This window comes from Orycteropus afer, unplaced genomic scaffold (genome assembly GCF_000298275.1).
Source record: "Orycteropus afer afer isolate SDZICR_OR568_19922 unplaced genomic scaffold, OryAfe1.0 scaffold00302, whole genome shotgun sequence".
Classification (NCBI taxonomy): domain Eukaryota; kingdom Metazoa; phylum Chordata; class Mammalia; order Tubulidentata; family Orycteropodidae; genus Orycteropus; species Orycteropus afer.
Genome location: NW_006921889.1, coordinates 1,028,819 through 1,053,187, shown reverse-complemented (window position 1 = coordinate 1,053,187; position 24,369 = coordinate 1,028,819). Strand labels below are relative to the sequence as shown.

General features: G+C 42.4%; 1 protein-coding gene across 1 annotated transcript in view; it reads left to right on the top strand.

The window, feature by feature from the left end:
• NPR3 (natriuretic peptide receptor 3) overlaps window positions 1-24,369 on the top strand; it is a 95,504-nt gene that overhangs the window by 57,138 nt on the left and 13,997 nt on the right. Inside the window, exon 4 of the mRNA XM_007951599.2 lies at window positions 17,899-18,034. Within this exon, the coding sequence (XP_007949790.1) occupies window positions 17,899-18,034 (136 nt within the window). The remainder of the gene's footprint in view (window positions 1-17,898; window positions 18,035-24,369) is intronic.

Sequence of the window (24,369 nt, the reverse complement as noted above, 5' to 3'; positions counted from 1 at the left end):
TTCTTTTTATTTTCTTTAAATCCTTGAACATATTTTCAGTAGTTGCTTTAAAGAGGAATCTGCTAATTCCAACATTTGGATCATCTCAGGATTTCTATTTTTTCCCACTTCACTACAGGTCAGATTTTCTTCCCCAAATTTTTTTTTTTTTTGTATTATGCTGCGTGTTTTGGATGATAATGTTATTGAGACCCTGTATTCAGTTATGTTCCTCTGAAAAGTCAGTTTTTGTTTTGGCAGCCAGTTAAACTGATGACTGATCACCTGACATTTTGGAAGCTTAGGGTGGCTAAGTTTTGCTTTTTCTTTTAGTCTTACTGTGAATTGTTAGTCTTTAGACATATTCTCTATTCCTGAAGTGTGACCAATTTAGGGTTTTACTGGAAAGCGTGAGGTATTTACCAAGCTTCTTTAACTATATTCACACTCCACACTCTCCTCCATGCAGAAGACAGTTCAAATGTTCTTCAGATATTTCTTCCTTCCAGCTGTTCCTTTCTACTGGACTCCTTAGTGTCTTTCCTGTGTGTGTGTACTTCAGGGATTAACCAAGGATTATTATTATTTTTTTTCCCTCTGTAATCTAGCTCTTTTTTTCCCCCTTTTTAAAAATTATTTTGTTGGGTTTGAACCACCAACCTTCTGGTTAGCAGTCAAATGCCTTAGGCACTATGCCACCAGAGTGCCTTATTTTGTTGTTATTATTAGGAATATACACAGCAAAACATATACCAATTCAGCTGTTTCTACATGTACACTTAAGTGACATTGACTGCATTCTTGAAGTTACACAACCATTCTCACTCTCCTTTTCTGAGGTTTTTCTCCCCAATTAACATATACTCACTGCCACCTAAGGTTCCTATCTAATTTTTCAAGTTGCTGTTGTCAATTTGATCCTATGTAGATAGTTCTCAAAAGAGCATAATACTCAAGGCAGATATTTTTAACTAGGTAAATTAGACTATTATTTGGTTTTAAGAAGACTTCAGGAAATATTTTTGGTTTAAGGTTGAAAGATTATTCCAGGGCAATACTTTCAGAGGTTCCTCTAGCCTCCATGGCTACAGGAAGTGTGGAGTTAACAAGAATTTGAAATTCTGTACTTCATTTTCCCCCTTTTGATCTGGATTCTTCTACAGAATTTTTGATCAAAATGTTCAGTCATGGTACCTGAGCACCATACAGTTCTTTTGGTCTCATGGCAAAGGAGGCAGTTAGCCACACATTCCATACCCTCCTCCTATTCCCAACTCTCCTTCTTCCTCTGTTGCTCCAGGCAAATAGAGACCAATTGTTGTACCTTGGATGGCCACTTGCAAGCTTCTAAGATCCCAGGCACTACACAGCGAAGTAGGAGGTAGAACTGAAGCACTAAGCATGTTATTAGGGCAATTTACTGGGATGGCCCATGAAACCATGACCCTAAACCAAGGGTGGCAGAAGTTTATAGACAGATTTTGGTGCTTCCTTTTGTGTGGCTCTCTCCTTCCCAGGACTTACTGCCTCAATTTCTGACAACTCTAGCAGCTCTGAAATGGGAACTCTGACTCCTAACCCCAAGGAGCCTGAGACTTTCTGCTTGAGTTGTAGCTGTCCCACACCTCCCGAACCAGGAGATTCAGGGAAAAAGCCATGTGCGTGCAGACTGCCACATCTTTCTCCTGTGGATGGTTGGTGGGTTCAAACCACTGTCCTTTCAGTTATCAGCCCAGTGTTTAACCACTGCACCACCAGGCTCCTATGTTAATTTAGTTCTCATGTAATATGACCCCTTTTTTCAAGGGTCAAAGCTTCTGCAGCTTCTGTGTGCTTTTGGTCACTTTTCAATGCCTACAAATAGTTCTGTTTAAAAATTTTGTCCAGAATATATAATTGTTATCTGTCGGAGAGTTAATTTGATACAAATTACTTTGTCACTACTGGCTTTTAAAGACACAACCATTAATACCATGATCAGCTCTGAAAGTTGTCAGTAATTCCTTAATATCATCAGTAAAGAGAGTTCAAAATGCAAGGAATTATGTTTCTTATGAGGAAGATGATACTTAATTTAGATTTTTTTACTTTTGATAGCAAACTTGATGGGAAACATTTCTTGAAAAAGGAAAAAAATAATTTGAGAGGGAACACTGTAAAAAAAAATTTTAAGAATAAAATAATTTGATTTTAAAACCATTTACTGTTTACATTATTTGGCCTAGAATTATAGTGTTAGTTTTAGTATGAGTGGTGGCATAGTGCCTAAGGCATTTGCTTGCTAACCAGAAGGTTGGTGGTTCAAACCCACCAGCCACTCTGTGGAAGGAAGGCTGGGCAATCTACTTCTGTAAAGATCTACCACCTCAGAAACCCAAAGGGGGTTGCTATGAGTTGGAATAGGCTAGATGGCAGTGAGGTTTTTTTTTTTTTTTTCATTCCTATATTGGTGTTAAAACCTGCAAGTGTTTCCCTTAGTTGTAGCTGTTGAGCCAATTTTATGGCAATCTCCAGTCAAGAGCAAAGAAGTACACGAAGAAGGGTTTGAGCAGGCAAAATACGTCCATGAATTTCATCATATGGGAGTCTCTCAAACTCTCATTGAGAAATTGTTACCCTTATTTTATGTTTCACTATAGCAAGCCTTTGACCTCTTCCCCCAGCTTCCAGGGTCATAAGTAGGACCAAGTAAGAAAGAGAGAGATGGTATGCTAGAAGCAGGTGCAGTGAAAGCAGCAAGTGATAGGTGACAATGGGGTCAGTTCAAGAATCACAATAAGCTAATACCACATTCCACATAGTTCCTTTATTCGGATCTCAGAATTTTAATGAAAAATACAGACACATGCTCCTTCCTTCTTTAACTAGTAATTGCAAGTAACATACTTGGATTGAGATTTTTCAGTCTAAGTTAACAACAACCACACACACACAAACTGTAATGACTTTTGATTTCTACTGAATTCTTTTTTAAAAAAATATTCTATTGTGTTTTTGGTGAAAGTACATTCAGCATATTTCTGTTAATAAGCACTGACATATATGGTTCATTTTAGAAACATTTCCATCGAAGGCATTTCCAGTATTTAAAAAGTTTTGATACTTGGAGGAATAACATTTAAGAAATCTGGAGAATTTATTTAAATTAAATTTGTTTTCTCTGTGATAATGATGAGGAAATGAAGCTTCACTACAATAATGTTATTTTCAAGAATCAAGACCATACAGAATAAGGACTCATCATAACAAAGTCTTTATATTTCATATTGAGTGTTAGTTCAAAAAACAAAAACAAAAACCAATTGCTATCGGATCGATTCTGACTCATGGTGTGTGTCAGAGTAGAACTGTGTGTCAGAGTAGAACTGTGCCCTATAAGATTGTCAATGACTAATTTTTCAGAACTAGACCAGCAGACCCTTTTTTCCGAGGTGCCTTTCGGTTGACAGTGAGGATATTTGCACCACTCAGTGACTCTGAGTGTAAGTTCAAACCCAACTCAACCCATTGCCATTGGGTTGATTCTACTCATAGAGACCTTAAAGGACAGAGAAGAACTGCCTCACAGGCTTTCCAAGATAGTAAATCTTGCTGGAAGCAGACTGCCACACCTTTCTCCTGAGCAGCTAATGGGTTCAAACTGCTGACTTTTCAGTTAGCAGCCCAGGGATCCTTCCGAGTGCAAGTTAGAAGACATGTAATCAGTTGTTCTTTTTTTGATTTGGTTTCTGATGTGCATAAAGCAGACTGGTCTCTAAATTAGGACACTGATTCTTCCCCAACACCTTGTTTAGATGTTTTCTTCATAGCTGGGTCAGGTCATCCTTAACTTTGCCCAGGACTTATCAGAAATTCTGATTTACTTGGTGCTGACTGAATCATGTTACAGTAGCTGCTGGTTTAGAAGAGTTCTGCCTAAGTTTCCTCTGTATCTACAAAGAAAAGACCTGTGTCATATCCTCTCTTACTTCTTCCACTTTTGCCCTCTCATTTCCTCTCAGGAGTAGGTTCCATCCCTCTCTTATTACCAGGACCATGGGATGGAGACGAACCTCTGTCTCGCCAGTTACACCCTTCTCTCCAGTATTTCACACTTTGAAGAAGCCCTTCCTTCTTCTGTTTCTTGCGTCAAAGTTTTCTGTGTGGTGCTGAGATTTTGGGTACACTTGTTTCAGTTTTTTTCTTTCGTAGTCAATATAACTAGTCTCTCCAGCCTGCATATTCAAGCATTTGCCAATGAAAAACACAAACTAGAGCTTAAAAGCGTTTTCCTGTGTTACCTGGCCAAAAATATGTGTCAATAGGATAGATATTAATATCTAGACAAGACAGGTTTAGGCCACTGTTTAAGAACTTGTCCACTCAAATTTTTCTGGAGGTTTGACCCCATCCATTCACCAAGATCTTTTCTTCCAGCTAGTATGTTCATCAGAGTCTCTCTCACAGTATAATAACAGTACCCAGTTATGAAATGTTTGTGAAGACTGAATGCTTGTAAAGTGTTTACCCAGGTCTTAGTATATAGATGGTCTTGTTGTTAGGTGCCTTGAGTAGGCTCTGACTCATAGCGACCCTATGTACAGGAGAATGAAACACTGCCCAGTCATTCACCATCCTCACAATCCTCACCATGCTTGAGCTACTGTGTCAGTCTGCCTCATTGAGGGTCTTCCCCTTTTTCACTGACACTCAACTTTACCAAGCATGATATTTTTCACCAGGGGCTGGTACCTTTTGACCACATGACCACATGAAAATCTGGTCATTCTTGCTTCTAAGGAGCATTCTGAATGCACTTCTTCCAGGACAGATTTGTTCGTTCTTCTGGAAGTCCATGGTATTTTCTGTATTCTTCACCAACACCACAATTCAAAGGCAGCAGTTCTTCAGTCTTCCTTATTTATTGTCCAACTTTCACATGCTTATGCAACGACTGAAAATACCATGGGTCAGGAGCACCTTAGTCTTCAAAGTGAAATTTTTCATCCTTAACACTTTGAAGAGTTTTCTTTTGCAGCAGATTTGCCCAATGCAATAAGTCATCTTGTCTCCTTGGGTGTTGATTATTGATCCAAGTAAAATGAAATCTTTGACAACTTCAGTCTTTTCTCCATTTATAGTGATGTTGCTTATTGGGCCAGTTGTGAGGATTTTTATTTTCTTTATATTGAGGTGTAATCCATACTGAAGACTGCAGTCTTTGATCTTCATCAGTAGGTGCTTCAAGTCATCTTCACTTTTAGTAAGCAAGGTTGTATCATCTGTGTATCGCAGGTTGCTAATGAGCCTTCCTCCAATCCTGATTCTGTGTTCTTTTTCAGACAGTCCAGCTTCTCAGATTATTTGCTCAGCATACAGATTAAGTATGGTGAAAGGATACAACCCTGATACACACCCTTCGTGATTTAAACCATGCAGTATCCCCTTATTCTGTTCAGACAATAGCCTCTTTTTTTTTTTTTTTTTTTAAATTAGGATTTAGGTGAAGATTTACAGAGTAAATTCACTTTTCATACAGCAGTTCACATATACTTTGTCTCATGTCATTGACCAAAATTTACAATGCAGCAGCTCCCCTCCCACTTCCTCCCCATAGTTACCTCCTCCCAGTGTCCATCCCTTCATACTCTTCTGCACCCTGAGCTATCTCCCTGTGCATAAGCAGCCCTTCCTTCTCCCGTGATTGTTCTCTCCAGGGCGTGTGTCTACTTGAAGTAAATGTTTAACTCACATGCCTGTACTTTGTTTGGCTGGAAACCACAGTTGTGGGTTCAATTCCAGACCTGAAGGGCAACTAGGGGCCATAGTCTCAGTGGTTACACCAGGCTCTATTGGACCAGCAAACCTGGTCCCCACCTTCTTTTTTTTTTTTTTTTTTTTTGCCTCCAAATGATTTTGAGTTTTGTACCACATTGTTCTCCCTCTTTGTGCAGGATCTCCTACATCCCTTCCAAGTGGATGACAGTGGTAGCCGGGCACCATCTAGCTCTTCTGGTCTCATAGTTGTATAGGTTGCAGATAGGATGGTGTACCAGTCGCTAGGACTGATTGTTTCCATTAATTTTGGTTTTCTTCTTTCTTCTTGGTGAGGAGAGACCCGTTGTTGCATCTAGATGGCAGCTTCCTAGCTTTTAAGGTCCCAGTCGCTACTCGCCAAAGTAGGAGGTGGAACAATGTTTTGTATAGTATGTTATGCCAATTGAGCTTGATGTCCCCTGCGACTATGGTCCCAAGCCCACAGGATCAACTACTCGGTCCCTCTGGGTAGCTGGCTGTGACCAAGTAATGACCATAACCTTGCCCCTTGTCAACTCTACTATATACCTGGGAATTCTGATCATTCACATGAACTTATAGGCCCATTGTCTGCCAACCCTATATATGATCTTGGATACACTCTCCATTTAGACATACCTAATTGTTTAGCTTGTTCACCCATCTATCCGTCCCTATACCCATGTTTGCTTTCACTGACAACTCAGTACTGTATATGCAAAGGGGTTCATATTTGTTCAGACAGCAGCCTCTTGGTCTATGTACAGGTTCCTCATAAGCACAATCAAGTGTTCTGGAATTCCCATTCTTCACAATGCTATCTATAATTTGTTATAATCCATATAGTCGAATGCCTTTGCATAGTCACTAAAACACAGGTAATCATCTTTCTGGTAAGATGATGTCTTAATATGTAGTATATAGTAGATGTTCAATAAAAATATGGCTATTATAATTATTGCCTGACAGTAAAGGGACCTGTTAGACCTTATTTAATCTAGACTTTTGCAAACCTGTTTAACCACAATACTGGTATTTCTAGAACCATCTGTTAACATTTCAAGGAATGCTGTTGTTCTATGGAGTATAGTTTGGGCAATTCTGAATTAATAATTAAACAAAATCAAGCTGTTGACAGTTCAGAAAAGAAACAAATCAAAAATGCTAAAACTAAGATTGGGGTTCTGGACCTTATCTAAGTCTTCAGCATACCTTGAAATTGCTCACTTGCAAAAGGTGAGGTTTCATTTTAAGATGAAAAAACAACAATGAAAGTAAGTCTCCCATATACAAAACCTGGATTTTTGGTCATCTTTTCTTTGCAATCACATCTCTGAGTAACTCCAGACATGTAGAACAAGCTGTCTGAAGTTTCAGGACCAGTTTAAAAGGTAACAGATTTGGTAACGTAGAATTTACATGCTCTTTCCTGTTCTGCCTTTCCAAAATAATGAGGCCGGAGGTGGTCCCCCTCTCCTACTCTCTACCTCCCTGTGGCTGACCCTCCTGTTCAGTAGTGGGTCTGTACCACTGCCCAGCAGTGTTGCTAAGCCTGTTGTACCAGGGCACCTGCTGCCTGTCCCTGCCCTTCTCCTGTCGGTTTTTGGTTTATACCTTGGGCCTCTTCAACCACAGTGCCTTTAACAAGAACAAAGAACAAAGACCTCTGGGAATAGAGACCAGCATGTCGTCTCCACCTTTTTGAGAGGCACATCTGGTTGAGCACCGATGCCAGGTAGGGTGTCCAGGCAAAGGACAGACATCACTCCTCTGTCCGTCTGAGAGCCAAGGATGTGTCTGTGCATTTCCCAACTAACCTTTTCAGGATGAAGGGTGATGAGAAGCATCCATATATCATGTGCATGTGACACACTCAAAGGGCAAGTATATCAGATGACTGAATTCCCTGCATGCACTAAGGGAGCCTTTGAAAAGTCATTCTTGTTTGCTTGAGCTCCATACCCACCAATTCCAAAAGCGAAGCCTGTGGCATCCTCCTCCTTGTTAACTCCCGTAAAACCTGGACGGCTTTCCTTGACCAGGTTTCCCACTGCAGATTGGTTTCCAATGCCAGCCTTGTGGCACCATGCTCAGCTTCCACAGCCATTCCAGTCACTAAAAGGGCAGCCAGTTGCCGTAGCAAGGGAGATGAATGAGGGTCATAACTTTACTTAAAAAGGAGCCCTGGTGGCACAACGTTAAGCACTTGGCTGTGAACTGAAAAGTTACTAGGTCAAACTCACCCAGTGGTTTTGTCAGAGAAAGAACTGGGGATCTGCTTTTGTAAAGATAAAACCAAAAAACTCACTGTTGTCGCATTGATTCAGTAGATCTTTATGGAAGCAAAATGCCCACTCTTCCTTCTGTGGAGTGACTGATGGGTCTGAACTGCCAGCCTTCTGGTTAGGAGTCCAATGCTTTAGGCACTGTGTTAACAGGCTAGAAAACCCTGTGGGACAGTTCTACTCTGCCACATGGGGTTGCTTGGAGTTGGAGTTGACTCGATGACACTTAACAACAACTTTACTTACTGATTATCCCAGGACTGCTTTTGATGATTGATCCATTCAGTCTCAAGTGATGAGAGAGAAAAAAAGATTTATGAGCATTCGTACTTTTCAGCATTCCCAGTTCAGCTGCTATTGAGTCAGTTGTGACTCATGGAGTCCCTGGCTGGTGCAAGCAGTTAATGCACTTAGCTGCTAATGGAAAAGTTGGGAGGTTTGAGTCTACTCACAGGTGCCTAGGGAGGAACTCCTGATAATACAGTTCTGAGAAATCAGCCCTGGGAAGCCCTATGGAGCACATTTGTACTCTGACACACATGGGTCACCAGTTCAGGCTGTTGTTGTTGTGTGCTGTTGAGAGCTGACTCTGACAGAAGCAGATTGTCACATCTATCTCCTGTGGAGCTGTGGGGTGAGTTCAAACTGCCAACCTTTTAGTTAGCAGCTGAGCCCTTCAATATTGCACAACCAAGGCTCCTCCACGTGGGGCTACAAGATCTAAATTAATCTGTCACTCTAGGGCATTGCTATAGGGCACAGCCAAGCCGAGGATGGACATAGTTATTTGCACAGGTTAGGACAAAACCCCTGTGTGGTAGTTAAGGTTGTTGTCAACTTGGCTGGGCCTGGTTGAGTGGCTGGGCAGCTGGGTGTAGTTATTTCCCATGGTGAGACTGTCAATCAGTTGCATGGTGGAATCTCCTGGAGGAGCTGAGTAGCTGCTTCAGAGATGTGTTCTGCTTCTAGTATGTAAGAAGCAGCTTTGAGGAAGGTCCTCAGCTTTTTGGCACACTTGAACCCTGCATGTAGCCAAGTCATTGTTCAGCAGCCTGCCATCCTCTGTCAGACTTCATCTGGACTTGAATTAGTGGCCTGCCATGTTGTTTGGTAACATTGGGACTGTACCTTTGTACTTATCAACCTTGAGTTTGTCAGCCTCAGCAGCCAGCAGCTGCCTGAGTGACAAAAAGGCTCCAGCTTCAGTGGGTCGGGAGAAGGCAGAGCTGAAGCCCAAGGTTGAGGGCCTTTCACCCAGCCCCTAGAGCTATCACTTTGAACTCAGACTTAAAGCCTCCAAACTGTAGGAGAATAAACTCCTGTTTGTTCAAGCCACCCCATTTGTGGTTATTTTCTGTTAGAGCAGCACAGAGATAACCAAAACCTCCAGCCCCAAGTAAGTCCTAGCTTAAGTATGAGGAGGCAGGAGTCTGCCAGACAGTGCAGCGATGCTTCAGCCAAGGGCGGAGCTGCAGACCTAGACCCCCAGCTCTCTCCCTGTGTGCTATCCGACTGTCACAAGGCCACTCACCCTTTGATATTGCTCAGAGTCAAACTAGGATAAGGATGCAGACTTTTAGCTTAACTTTCCTCAAGGCTAAATTAAATCAGCCATCTGCCCAGGTGTGAATTCCATACAGGCTGGCCAGCCTAGATGGCAGACATTGAGGAGGTATCTGTCCACTAAGTGAGAGAGGAGGTTGTGGTCCTTTGGTTTATGGTATTTTCTGCTGTTACTCTAGATTGTAGATTTTTAATTTTATGGCTTAAAAGCAAATTGAGCTAAAATAGATAGTATCTACATCTGATGCAGTGCTGGACGGTGAGTCCCCTGGCTTGGAAGGCACTACGTAATATCTGCAGCCATGGACTGATCCATGCCGATGACCATGAAGACCGTACAGGACTGGGAAACGTTTTGTTATGTTGTACATGGGGTTACATTGGTCGGAGCTGACTCAGTCACTAACAACAATAACCCACGCAGCATATCCTGAACTTCCTTCTACTGTCTGCCATCTCCATCAGCCCAGGAAGGCTGGACAAAGCCCATTTTCAGGGCATTATTAGAAATGGGACTAGGCAGTGCTGCTGTAGTTACTGCTATGGTAGGTAAGGACTTGGTCCTGGACCTACTCTCTCCTCTTACTGTCCTCCATCAAAATTATCCCAGCCTCCAGAGCTCCTTCAAATGAATGGGAGGTTAAGGGCCCTGTCTGTTTCAAAGGACTCTTGAGAATCCTGGCCTTCTCTCATCTGCATTGGGAATCACTGGCTTGTGGTAAGGAAGATAGAACCACCAGAAGATATGCTTGAGTTCATGTGAATACCACAAGTGAAACCCGGGGACAGCCTAACCTTACATTAACTTTGGTAGCTTTCTTCCAGCAGTTTCCATCCGAGAGCTTTGCAGGCTTTCTCAGATATCCAGACGTCCTGGGAGCTAGAAGACTGCGTGGTATTCACTCTCATTTTACAGACAGCTGAGGCACGCAGCACTCTTTGCTTACTTGTTGGTAACACAAGCAATGAGGAATTCATCTGAATATGAATCTGCCTCTCCAGAGAGAAGTGACAGGGATGCCATTCCCTACCATGGATAGGAGCCATGTCATGAACTCGATGCTCAGTTAAAAAAATAGCAAGGTTTCTACTCAGCTTTCCCTGTTCTATTAGTTTCCTGGGGCTGTTGTGACAAAGTACCACGAGCTGGATGGTGAAAAATAACAGACATTGATTTTTTCCTGGTTCTGGAGGCCAGGGGTCTGAAATCAAGAGTCATCAGGACCATGGTCTCTCTGAAGGCTCTAGAGGAAGATCCTTCCTTGTCCCTTCTAGCTTCTGGTGTTCCTGGCGATCCTTGGTGTTCCTTAACTTGGAGATGTATTACTCCAGTTTCTGCCTCTGTCTTCACAGTCATCTTCCCTCTGTGCACCTCTGTCTCTGTGTCTCTTCTTCTTTTATATGGACACTGTGGCATAATGCCTAAGGCATTTGACTGCTAACAAGAAGACTGGAGGTTCAAACCCACCAGCCACTTCTCGGAAAGAAGATTGGGCAATCTTCTTCCGTAGAGATGCCGCATCGGGAACCCAAAGTGGGGTCAGTATGAGTCGGGTCCAACTCTAAGGCAGTGAGTTTGGTTTTTTGGTTTATTCATATGGATTAGGATGTATCTTACTTCAGCATGATCTCATGTGAACTAATAACACCTTCAAAAACCCTGTTTTCCAAATAAGGTTACATTCACAGGTTCTGAGGGTTAGGTCTTTAGCATAACTTTTGGAGGAACAGAATTCAAGTCATAACATGATATAGGATTTTTTTTTTTTTTTTTTTTAAACACTAATACAAAGATATGCTGACTGGTGCTATCAGAGAAGAAGGTCAATGGCAACATGTCATTCTGTCATTTAGAATACCTGCTGCTCTGTGTGTCAGCCCAGGATAAGATCAAGAGAATTGAGATTAAAGGATGGGAGAGTGAATGCTGGCATCCTGTCTTTTTCTGGTGCACTTCCCAGCATGGAAGGTGGCAAATGATTTCCATCTCATTTGAATGACAAGCTCTTTCATTTGGTACGCAGGACAAATAATTGCCACTCTGGAGATCACCTGTCAAGTTTGCCCACAACTTCTGTGCCTAGAGTTCATCTGCTTGTTCTTAAGCAGCAGTGGTGCTGTCTGGTCTGGGTTGTTAACTCCCGGAACTCATGAACTGTGTTGTTCTCTTCACTCAGCTTGCTCGGCATCTAGCATGAGAATGGATGCAGTTAGGAATTTAACGGAAACTTACGGTGTCTTAATAAGGTTTTCCTAGAAAAATAGAACCAGTGAAACACACATACAGAGAGAGAGAGAGAGAGAAAGAGAGAGTAGTTTATTTGATAGAACTGGCTCATGATGTTGTTGAAAGCTGTCAAGTCCAAAATCTGTACTTTAGTCAGTAGGCTGAATTGTTCATCAGTCTTACATCCCCAAATCCCTAAGTCCAGTGAGGAGTGAGGTGGTTCAAAGCAAGATGTCTGTTTATAGTCTCGAGGTAGAATACATGCTAGAGAAACTCCCCTTTTGCTCTTAAAGCCATCAATTAATTGTATGAGGCCCACCCACATTATGGAGAGCAATCTGCTTTACTTAAGGCCACTTTATTTAATCATATGTAGCTACTTCATGAGGAATCCCTTGTGGTATAACTCAATGAAGGTATTTGGCGGCTAACTGAAAGGTTGGAGGTTCAAGTACAGCCAGAGGCACTTTGGAAAAAAGGCCTGGCAATCTACTGAAAAAGAAACCATTGAAAGCCCTAGGTAGCACAGGTGTACTCTGACACACATAGGGTTGTCATGAGTCCAAACTGAATTGACTCAAAGGCAACTTATTTATTTGTTTTTAAGCTACTTCATAATAGCATCTAGACTAATGTTTGGCCAAACAACTGGGCACCATAGCCTAGCTGAGTGACACAAAAGTAATCATCACATATAGCAAATGACAGGAAGAGCTTCCCGGCTAGGAAAAATGCTAACTGGTGGCATAGTGCCTAAGGCACTTGACTACTAACAGAAGGTTAGCAGTTCAAACCCACCAGCCAGTCCTCGGAAGGAAGATTGGGCAAGCTACTTCCGTAGTGATACTGCCTTGGAAATCCAAGGAGGGGTTGCTATGAGACAGACACGACTCCACAGCACATAATAACAACAACAACAGAACAGGTCACTCAAGATAGGGAATCCCATTTTCTATGATCAATAACAATAGCAAAATCTGTGTGAGGACTTTGAAGCTGAAGTGTTGCTCTGACCAGAGGCAGATAGAACACATGATCTCAAATCCTTTCAGCCAAAGGTCCAGTGGAGAGTGTTCCAAAGGCAATTTAATACTCTAGATTTTTTTTTCATCTTTTTTTTTTTTTAATTCCCACTTCTAATTTTCAGTGTCTGTAATGTGCTAACGGGCTTTCCTTCTATTAAAAAACATGGGTGGACGTGAGAATGTTCTCCTTGGGAAAAGACAGTCTCTAGGGTTTTGCTTATGGCTTGAGGTGCTATGAGGTAGGTGTTATGAAGCCTCCCTTGCAACAGGCTGAGGTGCTAGCAAACCTGGGGGGGTGCAGCAGTTCTCCTGCTAATTTTGGCAGGAGAGGGAGACACTCGGCTACTTTAAGAGGAAAGAAGGTAGATTTTGTGATCCACTTGCAAAGCAAGATAGAATGAAATTTGTTACCCAGGCATGTCCGCAGAGCCTGTCTGTTCTCTTGTCTTAAGGCCTGTTAGGACAAAAGTAATTCAGGTTCATCCTTGTGGACCAGATAATCATTGTTCTTTTACTGGGTTATGGAGGGACAGCTCAGAGGAACATCAGGAGGGAAGGAATGGAAGGGCCAGCAGGGGGTGGTGCTGGAGGTCATGGCCAGTGCTTTGGATAGCCAAGATCATCATGGTAGCCCTGCACTGGGGTTTTGAGATATGTCAGGAGGAGGAGGCAGAGCAGTGGATGGATGACATGGACAAGACAGCTTGTGTTTCGCAATATAAGCGGGGACTGTCCCAAACTTGTCAGGAACAAGGAGCATGGTACACAGTATGCAATTACAGAGACTGGGGAGACTGATGCTTTGCTGGTCCTCAGTGGAAAAGGGGAGTAGACTAGATCTGACTCTCCAGGTCATGATTCTGTGATTCTGTGGCTTCCTTCTGTAGTAAGATGGTTTTTACACAACCATTAAAGAGAACATAGACCTTCTGATTTTATTTTTTAAATTATGGCCTGGAAATAAATCACACAGCCAAAGTCTGCTTTTTAAACCCACCATCTCATCAGCAGGCATACTTGAAAGCCATGATTACTTCATGGTCTAAGTGAAAATTTCATATTCCTGCAGAGAATTGAATTAGCATAGCCAAATCAGCAGAAAATTATCCTTGACTGGTAGATGTTTTTTTCCTACTCATTCTTCATTGCCTATGAATATGACTGAGACTTAAGCTTTCTGGCTAAAAGTAAGAGCCAATGTCTGCCAGTTGCTTTTATAGTCCCAGGAATTGTTTTAGATGTTTTGCACATACTAGTTCATACAGGTGTACTAGTTTTAGTACTTACTTATCTCCTGTTGTTGTTGCTGTTATGTGCTGTCGAGTCAGACCTGACTCATAGCCACCCATCCTTGGGTTTCTGAGGCAGTATCACTACGGAAGTAGATTGCCCAACCTTCCTTCCGAGGTTCAAACCCCCAGCCTTCTGGTTAGCAGTCAAGGGCCTTAGGCACTATGCCACCAGAGCTCCCTAGGAGGCAATAAACCTCCATTTAATAGGTAAGGAATCTGAGGATTAGAGAGATTAAGTAATGTGTCAGGGCTAGGATTGGACTCCGGGCCCAGAACACTAACTCAGAGCTCTTGTTGGAACCAACACTCTTTTTGCCCTCCACCTCTCCCAGAAGTTCTGCAGAATTAACCAGCTTGGGCTGAACGCTTTATATTTGGGTAGAACTGAGGGCATGGTATTGGGCAAGTAAGAGACCCGCCTGGGGCACCAAAGCATGAATGAGGAACCTTGGTCTCCATTAAATATAAGATGGCTCAATAAGGTATGTTATATCTGCATGCATTTTCTGAATACCGCTACTAGAATTAGAAGCTGAGTATGAACCCTAGGTTTATAATTTTCCATCTCTAGACAATAACAACAAAAGCTAATGGTGAGAGCTGATTCTATGCCAGCCACCATTCGAATATTGTTGCATCTATTAAATCATTTAAACTTAACAGCAGTCTTATGAGGTTGTTATTATGAGTTGCTGTTGAGTTGTCTCTGACTCATAGTGACCTTGTGAAGAACAGAAGGACGTGTTGCCTGGTCTTGTGCCATCTTCATGATCATTCGTCTGTTTGAGTCTATTATTGTGGCTACTGTGTCACTCCATCTCACTGAGGGTTTCCCTCATTTGTACTGACTCACTGCTTTATCAGCCATGATGTCCTTGCCTAGTGATTGGTCTTTCTTGATGAAGTGTCCAAAGTAAGCTAGTCAGAGTTCTGCCATCCTTCCTTGTAAGGCGCATTCTAATTTTATTTCTTCTATGATTGATTTGTTCATTCTTTTGGGAGTTCACATGTTGTTGTTGTTGTTATGTGCCGTCGAGTCGGACCCAACTCATAGTGACCCCTCCTTGGGTTTCCGAGGCAGTATCACTACGAAAGTAGATTGCCCCATCTTCCTTCTGAGGAGTGGCTTCTGGGTTTGAACCACTAGCCTTCTAGTTAGCAGTCAAGTGCCTTTAGGCACTACACTACCAGAGCTCCTATAGGTACTATCATTATTCTCATTTTCCAGATGAGGACACTGAGGACCAGAGTGGTACAGAAATGCAGGTGAGAAGTGAGCCCAGCTGTTTCCCCATGATGTTAAACTGCCTCTCGGCACAAAACTCACCAGAGAAACCAAATTCACTGCCATTGAGTTGCTTCCTACTCGTAGAGACCGCCTTTGGGTTTCCGAGGTAGTAAATCTTTACAGAAGTCAATTGCCCAGTCTTTCTTCTGTGGAGTGGCTGGTGGGTTTGAACCACCAACCTCCTGGTTAGCAGTCCAATGCCTTAGGCATTATACCACCAGAGCTCCTTCTCTCAGCACAAGGCTTCAGCAAATCCAGAAATACTTGCTCTGTGACCAACAAGACACACCATCCTTCGGGGTAGGATGAAGCCAAGTAGAAGTGGATGTTGAACTACACTGTTCATGATCTTTGCATTTGAACCAGGTGGAACAGAAGGTCAGGTGTGGTTCTTTTTCAGCAGGACTTCTTTGTAAGGATGAGGAAGGGGATGTCTGACAGGAAAGCCTCATGGTGTCATCCACGGGCTGCCCCATTGATTTTGCTGCACTGACATTCCATCAATGACATTTCTTCCTAGAGTAAGAAGGCTTGAGTTTTTTGGTACTTTTTTAATACACAATTTGGTTGTAAGCTACTTAGTGTTTCAGTATTGTGTTTGCTCACTGTATGTTCAGTGAATGTTACCACTTACTGCCGTTGAGTCAGATCCAACTCATAGTGGCCCCTCCTTGGGTTTCCGAGGCAGTATCGCTACGGAAGTAGATTGTCCAATCTTCCTTCAGAGGAGTGGCTGGTGGGTTTGAACCACCAGCCTTCTGATTAGCAGTCAAATGCCTTATGCACTGCCCTTCCAGAGCTCCTATGAATGTTATAATGGGTTAAAATGTGGTGTTAGAACTTGCCAAGGGGCACTTATAACCTAGCTATGAGGGAAATTAAGTTAAATTAATTAAAAGCCTCAGTCCATAATTACTCAGTGTGGCCTCCAGGTTGTCTGTGATCTGGCTTTCTTTCCCTTTCCAGCCGAGTCTCATAATGTGCCCCTTCCTGGCCCTCCCTGCCCACAGTCTAACCAACCATTTGCAGGTCCCATGCTGCCAGGCTATCTGTAAGTTCTCCATTGCTCTCACTACCCACCCCCAGGACTTCCCTCTTTATTCATTCAAAACTCAGTTCAAATTTTGCCATTACTGTTAAGCCTTTCTTGACTGCCCTTCCCCAACCAGTAACACTGACCACTTACTTGTTTTGTATTCTGACTGTATCTTGAATAGTATCAGTGACACTTGAGAGTCCACAAAATAGGAATAGCAGTATTGGCTTACATTTGTGGACTACTTGATATGCGATAGGCACTACAATACTAGATACTTCCTGCTGCTTGTGTCATACAACTCTTGTAGCTTCCTCTTGAAGTAGGTGCTAGTGTTCTTGTCAATAAACAGATGAAGAAAATAAGGCTCAAAGAGACGAAATGAGATCCTCAAGTACTAGCCAACTATGTACATCAGAGCAGAACTTCGCTTCACATGGTTTTAGTCATTGATTTTTTGGAAGTTGATTGCCAGGCCTTTCTTTCAAGGTACCTCTGGGTGGACTCGGTCCTCTAAACTTTTGGTTAGTAGCTGTGTGCATTAACTGTTTATACCATCCAGGGTCTCCTTCCCAAGTACACAGGGCCAGAACTTACCTTCATGGGACCATGTTTTTTGAGGGCAAGGAGCGTTTTACTTGAGTCAAGACTCAGTTGGGATATATACAAATAGTCTAGACCATTTCCCATTCCTGACCTTGAAGCTTGGCAGAGGTGTGGGGATAAGGAGTGGTTGTTGTTGTTATTTGCCATTGAGTCAGACCCGACTCATAACGACCTCTCCTTGGGTTTTCAAGGCAGTATCACTACGGAAATAGATTGCCCAACCTTCCTTCTGAGGAGTGGCTGGTAAATTTGAACCACCAGCCTTCTGGTTAGCACTCAAGTGCCTTAGGCACTATGCTACCAGATGCATTAAAACTACTCAAATACATATGGAAGGGGAACCTGAGATGTTAATGCTAATAGAAGGTTCCTTTCCTCCTCATATCCTTTACAGCAGCATCACAGGGTACTTAGTAAGCATTCAATAAACATTTGAATATTGTTCTTTTAGTCATGTCCCCCATTCAGAGCTTGCCAAGATCATGGGGGCTGTTGCAGGTGGAAAAAGCCTCAAGGGGACATTGACAAGGCTTGAAGAAGGAGGGAAGCATGTTGAGGGAACTGTGGGCAAAGGCTGATGCACTTGTAGCACTTAGCTAACAGGTAATATTTTCTTGAGTTCTATAATATCTTCTTATTATTAATATCTTGTCTGCCCTTCAAATTGCCAAACTGGCACAAGGGTTTTCCGCACTAAGCCAGTGCCCGGAAAACCACAGCACCAGGAGGCTGAAGTGACCATTTCGATTGCTTCTGTGATTCCTGACTCTTACTCCATTATTCTCGGTGTTTGGACTCATTCCACTGGAATTTTGTTTACAGGTTAACATGTTTGTTGAAGGATTCCATGATGCTATCCTCCTCTATGTCCTGGCCTTACATGAAGTGCTCAGAGCTGGTTACAGCAAGAAGGATGGAGGGAAAATAATCCAGCAGACGTGGAACAGAACCTTTGAAGGTGAGAATTCTGTCTGTAAGGCAGTGGCACTTTGCTGTCAATTTAATTACATTTTTCCTGGTTCTGATTTTTTCTTTTACCACTCTGGGACCTTGCTGATGTCTTGCTTGTTTTCAGCTATAGAGTCAAGGTAATGATTCAAGATAAACCCACTTCACAGCCTTGTTGTGAAAATTAAATTAGATAATGTTTGTGAATGTGCTGTGAAAAAGTCCTGCTAAAATAGAACATGCCTTATTACTCTTCTTCTTATTGAGTTAACAACTCCATGCTTCTTGATATCAAATTTATGAAGTCTAATTCACAAAAGATTAGTTTGTGAAGAGTTCTATGATAATCTTTAAGAGAAGTAGTAATCTCACATTTACCTTCCTATGTTGAGAATGTGTTAATCTTGTCATACTCAGGAAATATTAGCTGTCCTGGTTAAATTGGGTGATTAGAGACCTCTGCTTATTATTTTATTTTTGAACAAGTGTGTGTTAGTTGTTTTCTTAAATATAACAAAGTATAAGAACAACAACAAAAAAAACCCATAATCTCATCTCTCAGGCAACCTCTGTTAACATTTAAAAATTGCCCAAGAATGAGATTATTCTTGGCTAGAAAATTTAAGCAGTACAAAAATATACAAAATTAAAAGTGAAAGCTTTCCTTCCCGCCCTAGCCCCCACACCCCAACATAATCACTATTAACAGTTTCCTATGATTCTGTCGAAAAATATTTTATGACTTTTGCCAGAACATGTCCATTTGTATATCTTATCTAAAAAATTTACACAAAAGTAGTTGTCATGAGTTGAATTGTATCCCCCCTAAAATGTGGGTCAACTTGGTTGGGCTATGATTTTCAGTGGTTTGGCAGTTTTGTAATATTGTAATTTGGCACTTAAGTAATGATGTAATCTGATATGATCAACCAATCAGTTGTAAAGATATTAAAGTGACATGCAACACCCTTGCTCAAGTTCATAGCGCTAAGGCAATGTACAAGGCCCTGTGGTGTGGCCTATATCACCTTTTATTTTAAAAGAGAGAAAAGGAGAGAGAAGTGAGCAGAAAGGAGTCAATTTACTACCATCAAGAAAGAAGAGCCAGGAATGGAATGTTCCTTTTGACTGGGGTCCCTGTGCTGAGAACTTCTAGACCTGGGGAATACTGATGCCAAGGCATATGGAGCTCTCCAAGGAATGTCAGGTTCACAGATGTTGAAAGGAGACAAGGACCTTTCTCTAGAGCCAACAGAGAGACAAAGCTTTGCCCTAGAGCTGGAGTTCTGAATTCAGACTTTTAACCTCCTAAATTATGAGAGAATAGATTTCTGCTTTTAAAAGTATCGACTTGTGGTATCTCTGTTATAGAAACACTGGATAACTAACAGAGAATTTGATACTGGGAGCGGGGTGCTGCTCCAACAGTACCTAAAATGTGGACGTAGTTTGGGAATTGCGTAATGGGTAGAGGCCTAATAGTAAAAACCTAGAAGTTTTAAGATGCCTAATAGTAAAAACCTAGATTGTCTTGAAGAGACTCTTGGTGGAATTCAAAAGCATTTCTGATGAGGGCTTGCTCAGAATGAAATGAAATGAAGAGAGCTGTAACTCTGGAGACAATACAGATGATAAGAAACAATAGCAGGTAAATGGCGGCAACAGAACCAGGAGACTGCCATGAGATGGCACAGGATCCAACCTATTAAGCAAGAGAGCTGAGTGCCTTGGGGCAGGAGGCTTCCTGACAGAGTGGAGTACTTCTGGGTACTTGTCAGAAAAGCTAAGCTTGCTGACTCATGGAGTGAGAGAACTGAGCACATTTGGGCCGAGTCTTACTGTCGGAGTGGGTTGTCTCTGAGCACTTATCTGCAGAGCTAAAGAGCTTTGTAACACTTGCCCACACAAGACAGTGGCCAAGGCAACCCAGGAGGCCTGTCATGGATTGAATGGTGTCCCTCCAGAATATGTGTCAAGAGAAGTAGTAAGCCCACATGGCTAGGCCATCATTCTCAGTGGTTTGGAAGTTCTATAATGATGTAACTTGGCAGTTGTGTAATGATATAATCATTCTCCACGATCTGATGTGATCAATCAGTTATTTATAAGAGAATTAGGGTGAGATACAACACCCTTACTTGTATCACAGATCTAATCCAAAATAAAGGGACTAGGGTGGGAAGCAGCACCCTTACTCAGGTCACAACCCTGATCTGATATAAGGGAAGTTTCCCTAGAGTATGACCTGCATCACCTCTTATCTTACAAGAGAGAAAGGCAGAGAGAAGCTAGCAGAGAGAGAGGGACCTACTACCACCAAGAAAGAAGAACTAAGAATAGAGTTCATCCTTTGGACTCAGGGTCCCTCTGCTGTGAACCTCCTAGATCTAGGCAAAGACTGATGGCAAGATACTTGGAGATCTCCAAGGGATATGAAATCCACAAATGTTGGAAGAAGACAAGGATCTTCCCCCAGAGCCAACAGTGAGAGAAAGCCTTCCCTGAGAGTTGGTGTCCTGGATTCAGACTTCCAGGCTTCTGAACTGTGAGAGAATAAATTTCTGTTAGTTAAATCCATACACTTGTGGATTTCTGTTATAGCAGCACTAGAGAACTAAGACAAGACCTGAGGGGTAAAGGGCTGAGACACCAGGGAACCAGGAAGCATAAGCTAAAGAGACAAGGATCACAAGAAGCAGCTCTTGTGGTCATCACCCCTAAGGTCTCAAAATGTGGAACCATGGCCTGCTGTGTCTCAAAGGGTGGGGCCATGGCCTCCTGGGTGTCCAAGAGTCAGATTTTCAACTCAGTGTGGGGCTGCCATTCTCTAGTGACAGGGGGATGAAACCAAATCTGCTACTTGAAGCTAGGGGGAGAGGGCTGCCATGCTCAAGGGGCAGAAGAACAAAGCCTGTTGGGGCTGAGCGGGTGGGGTCTCCACTCACTTGGACTCGGAGAGTGGAACTACTCAAAGCTGAAGGAGCAGAGAGAGTTGCTGTCTCAGTGAGCCTGGAAAGCAGAACTGAAGCCCATGGCCGAGGCGCCTCAACTCAGAATCCAGAAAGTATGGCTAACACCTAGAGTCTGGAGGGGACAGCTACTGCCTAGATGGCCTCAGAGAACAGAGGATTATTTTCAAGCCTTGAGAGAGAATGCAAATTGTTCTGGTGGGTTTTTGACTTTCTTGGTGCCAGCTATTCCTTCTTGCCTTCCAATTTCTCCTGTTTGTAATGGAAATGTCTACCTGTGCCTGTTCCATTGTAGTTTAGACACAGATAACTTGTATTCTAGACTCACAAATGAATCAGAATTTTGCCCCAGAATGGAATTTGGACTTGGAGTTGATTTAAGACTTTTGGGATGGTGTGATGAAGTAAAAGAATTTTGCATGTGGCAAGGGCATGAATTTTGGGGGACTGAAGAGTGAAATGTCATAGATTGAATTGTGTCCCCCCAAAATACGTGTCATCTTGGCTGGGCTATGATTCAAAGTCATTTGACAATTATGTAATGATATAATCATCCCCCATGATGTGATCTCATGTGATCAGCCAATCATTTGTAAAGGGATTAGGGTGGGATGCAACAACCTTATTCAAGTTACATTCCTTTGGATCCAGTGTCTTTGTGCTGAGAACATCTTAGACTCAAGCTAAGATTGATGCCAAGACACATGCAGGTCTCAAGGAATGCCTGGTTCACAGATGTTGAAAGTAGACAAGGGCCTTCCTCTAGAGTCGACAGAGAGAAGACCTTCATCTAGGGCTGGTGCACTGTATTTTGATTTTTAGCACCCTAAACTGTGGGAGAATAAATTTCTGTTTGTTAAAGCCATCCACTTGTGGTATTTCTGTTATATCAGCACTAGAGAACTAAGGCAGGGGTCATAACATGAATACCATTCTTCATCCTAGGTTTTCTAGTTGATATTCAAGTAAAAGAATTTTTCATTTCAGCACTTACAGATCCAATATATTTTGGCTCTACAATAATTTCTTTACCCAGTCTCCTACTGATGGACACTTGAGTTGTTTACTGTTTTCACTATTATGTAAAATGCTGCCATGATTATCTTGCACATCTTGATGAATTTTTGTGGGTACATTCAACAGGGAAGATTCCTAGTTACAGGATTTCTGGGATTCTTAGTATGTTGGTGCTTTTAAAAATGCATTGGATATTGCCAAGTATCTTCCAGAAAAGTCCACTAATTTGTATTCCTGCTGACAGCATAGAGGAGTTCTGATATCCTTTTACCTCAAAAAAAAAAAAAAAAACCAAACCAAACTCACTGCTGTCGAGTTGGATCCAACTCACAGTGACCCCTCCTTGGGTTTCCAAGGCATTATCACTGAGGAAGTAGATCAGCAACACTCAAAGAACGCTAACATGAAATTCAATATAGGAATGACTTAGTGGGTGGTTCCCTGCAGATATCAACTTTGTATTTATTCATTCATTCAATAAATATTCATGGGGCACCTGATATGTGCCAGACACTGTTCAAGGTGCTGGGGAGTCCCCAGTGAACTAAAGACATTCCCGCAATAAACTAAACTTACATACTAGTGTTGAGGGAACTGACAGCAAGCAAACACACCACTTCAGGGATTGTTAGTGCTGTGAAGAAAGTTAAAGCAGAGTAGGAAGCACTGGGGACACAATGCTTAAGGACATAGTTGCAAACTAAAAAGTCAGAGATTTGAACCCATCAGCCTATCCATGTGGGAAAGAAGTGGCAGTCTGCTTCTGTAAAGATTACAGTCTTGGAAACCCTATGAGACAGCCTATAGGGTTGCCAGGAGTCAGAATCTACTCAATGGCAGTGGGTTTGGCTTTTTGGTTTAGGGAGATAGAGGAGGGCAGTGGTGATTCCTTGGCAGAACTCTTGCCTTCCTTGCAGGAGACCTGGCTTCAGTTCCCAGCCAATAAACCTAATGCATAGCCACTGCCCATCTGTCATGGAGGCTTTTGTGCTGCTGTGTTGCCAAGCAGGTTTAAATGGAGCTTCTCAACTAAGACAGACTAGAAAGAAAGGCCTGTTGATCTACTTCCAAAAATCAGCTAATGAAAAACTCATGGATCACTGTGGTCTGATCTCTTGTATAGGTTACAGTGAGTTGGGCTGACACGGCAGCAGCTAACAATACAACAACAATGTCTCAGTTAGCTGGTGCTGCTATAACAGAAGGACCATAAATGGGTGGCTTTAACCTACAGAAATTGATTTTCTCAGTTTAGGAGGCTAGCAGTCAGGGTGTTGGTTCTAGGAGAAAGCTTTCTCTTTCCATTGGCTCTGGAGGAAGATCTTTGTCTCTGTGAGCTTCTACTTCTGGGTGATCTTCATGTCACTTCTCATCTCTTCTTCCCCATCTCTGCGTGTTTAATGTCTTTTCTATTTGAAGGAGATTGACTCATGAACACACTACACTAATCTTGTCTCATTAACACAACAGAGACAATGCATTCTCAAATGTGAGTATGACCACAAGAATAGTGGTTAGAATTTACAATATAAATTTTTTTGGAACACAATTCAATCAATAACATTCCTCATTTTGTGCCCACGTCCCCCCAAATTCACATCCTTGCTCCATACAAAACACATTCACTCCATCATATCATCCCAAAAGTCTTAAATTAAGCTCAAGTCTAAAATCTCATTCTCTGAATCATCCAAATCAAATATAAATGAGACTTTAGGTATCTTCCATCTGGGGCCAAAATTTCTCTTCATCTGTGAACATATGTAGTCTAGAATACAAGTTATCTGTCTCCAAACTACAATGGTGGGACAGGTACAAGGTATACATTTCCATTACAAATTGGAGAAATTGGAGGGATAGAGGGGATAACAGGTACCCAGCAAATCCAAAACCCAACAGAACAATTTACATCAGCTTTCAAGACTTGAAAATAATGCTTTTTCCTTTGGGACAATCCGGGCAATTATCCTGCCCTCCAGACTTGTGGTGTTGGCCATGCTTTCTGGATTTTGGGTGGAGGTTTCTTGGCCCTGGGCTTCAGCTCCTCCTTCCAGACCCACTAAGATGGCAGCACTGCTCCTTTGGCTTTGGGTGGCTCCATTCTTCTGGTCCATCTGAGTGGTGACCTCATCCTCTTGGCCCTGACAGGGCCCGATTTTCTGCTCTTTGAGCATGGCAGTCCTGCCCCCTCAGCTTTGGGTGGTGGCCCTATCCGACTGGCACTTGTGAACAGCAGCCCCACACTCCAGAACTGGCAGCCACACACTCTAGAACCAAGTTGGTGAAGATCTCTGACTTTCTGGGACCTAGGAGGCATGATTCCATTCCACCCTTTGCAACTGAGGCAGCTCTGTCTCCC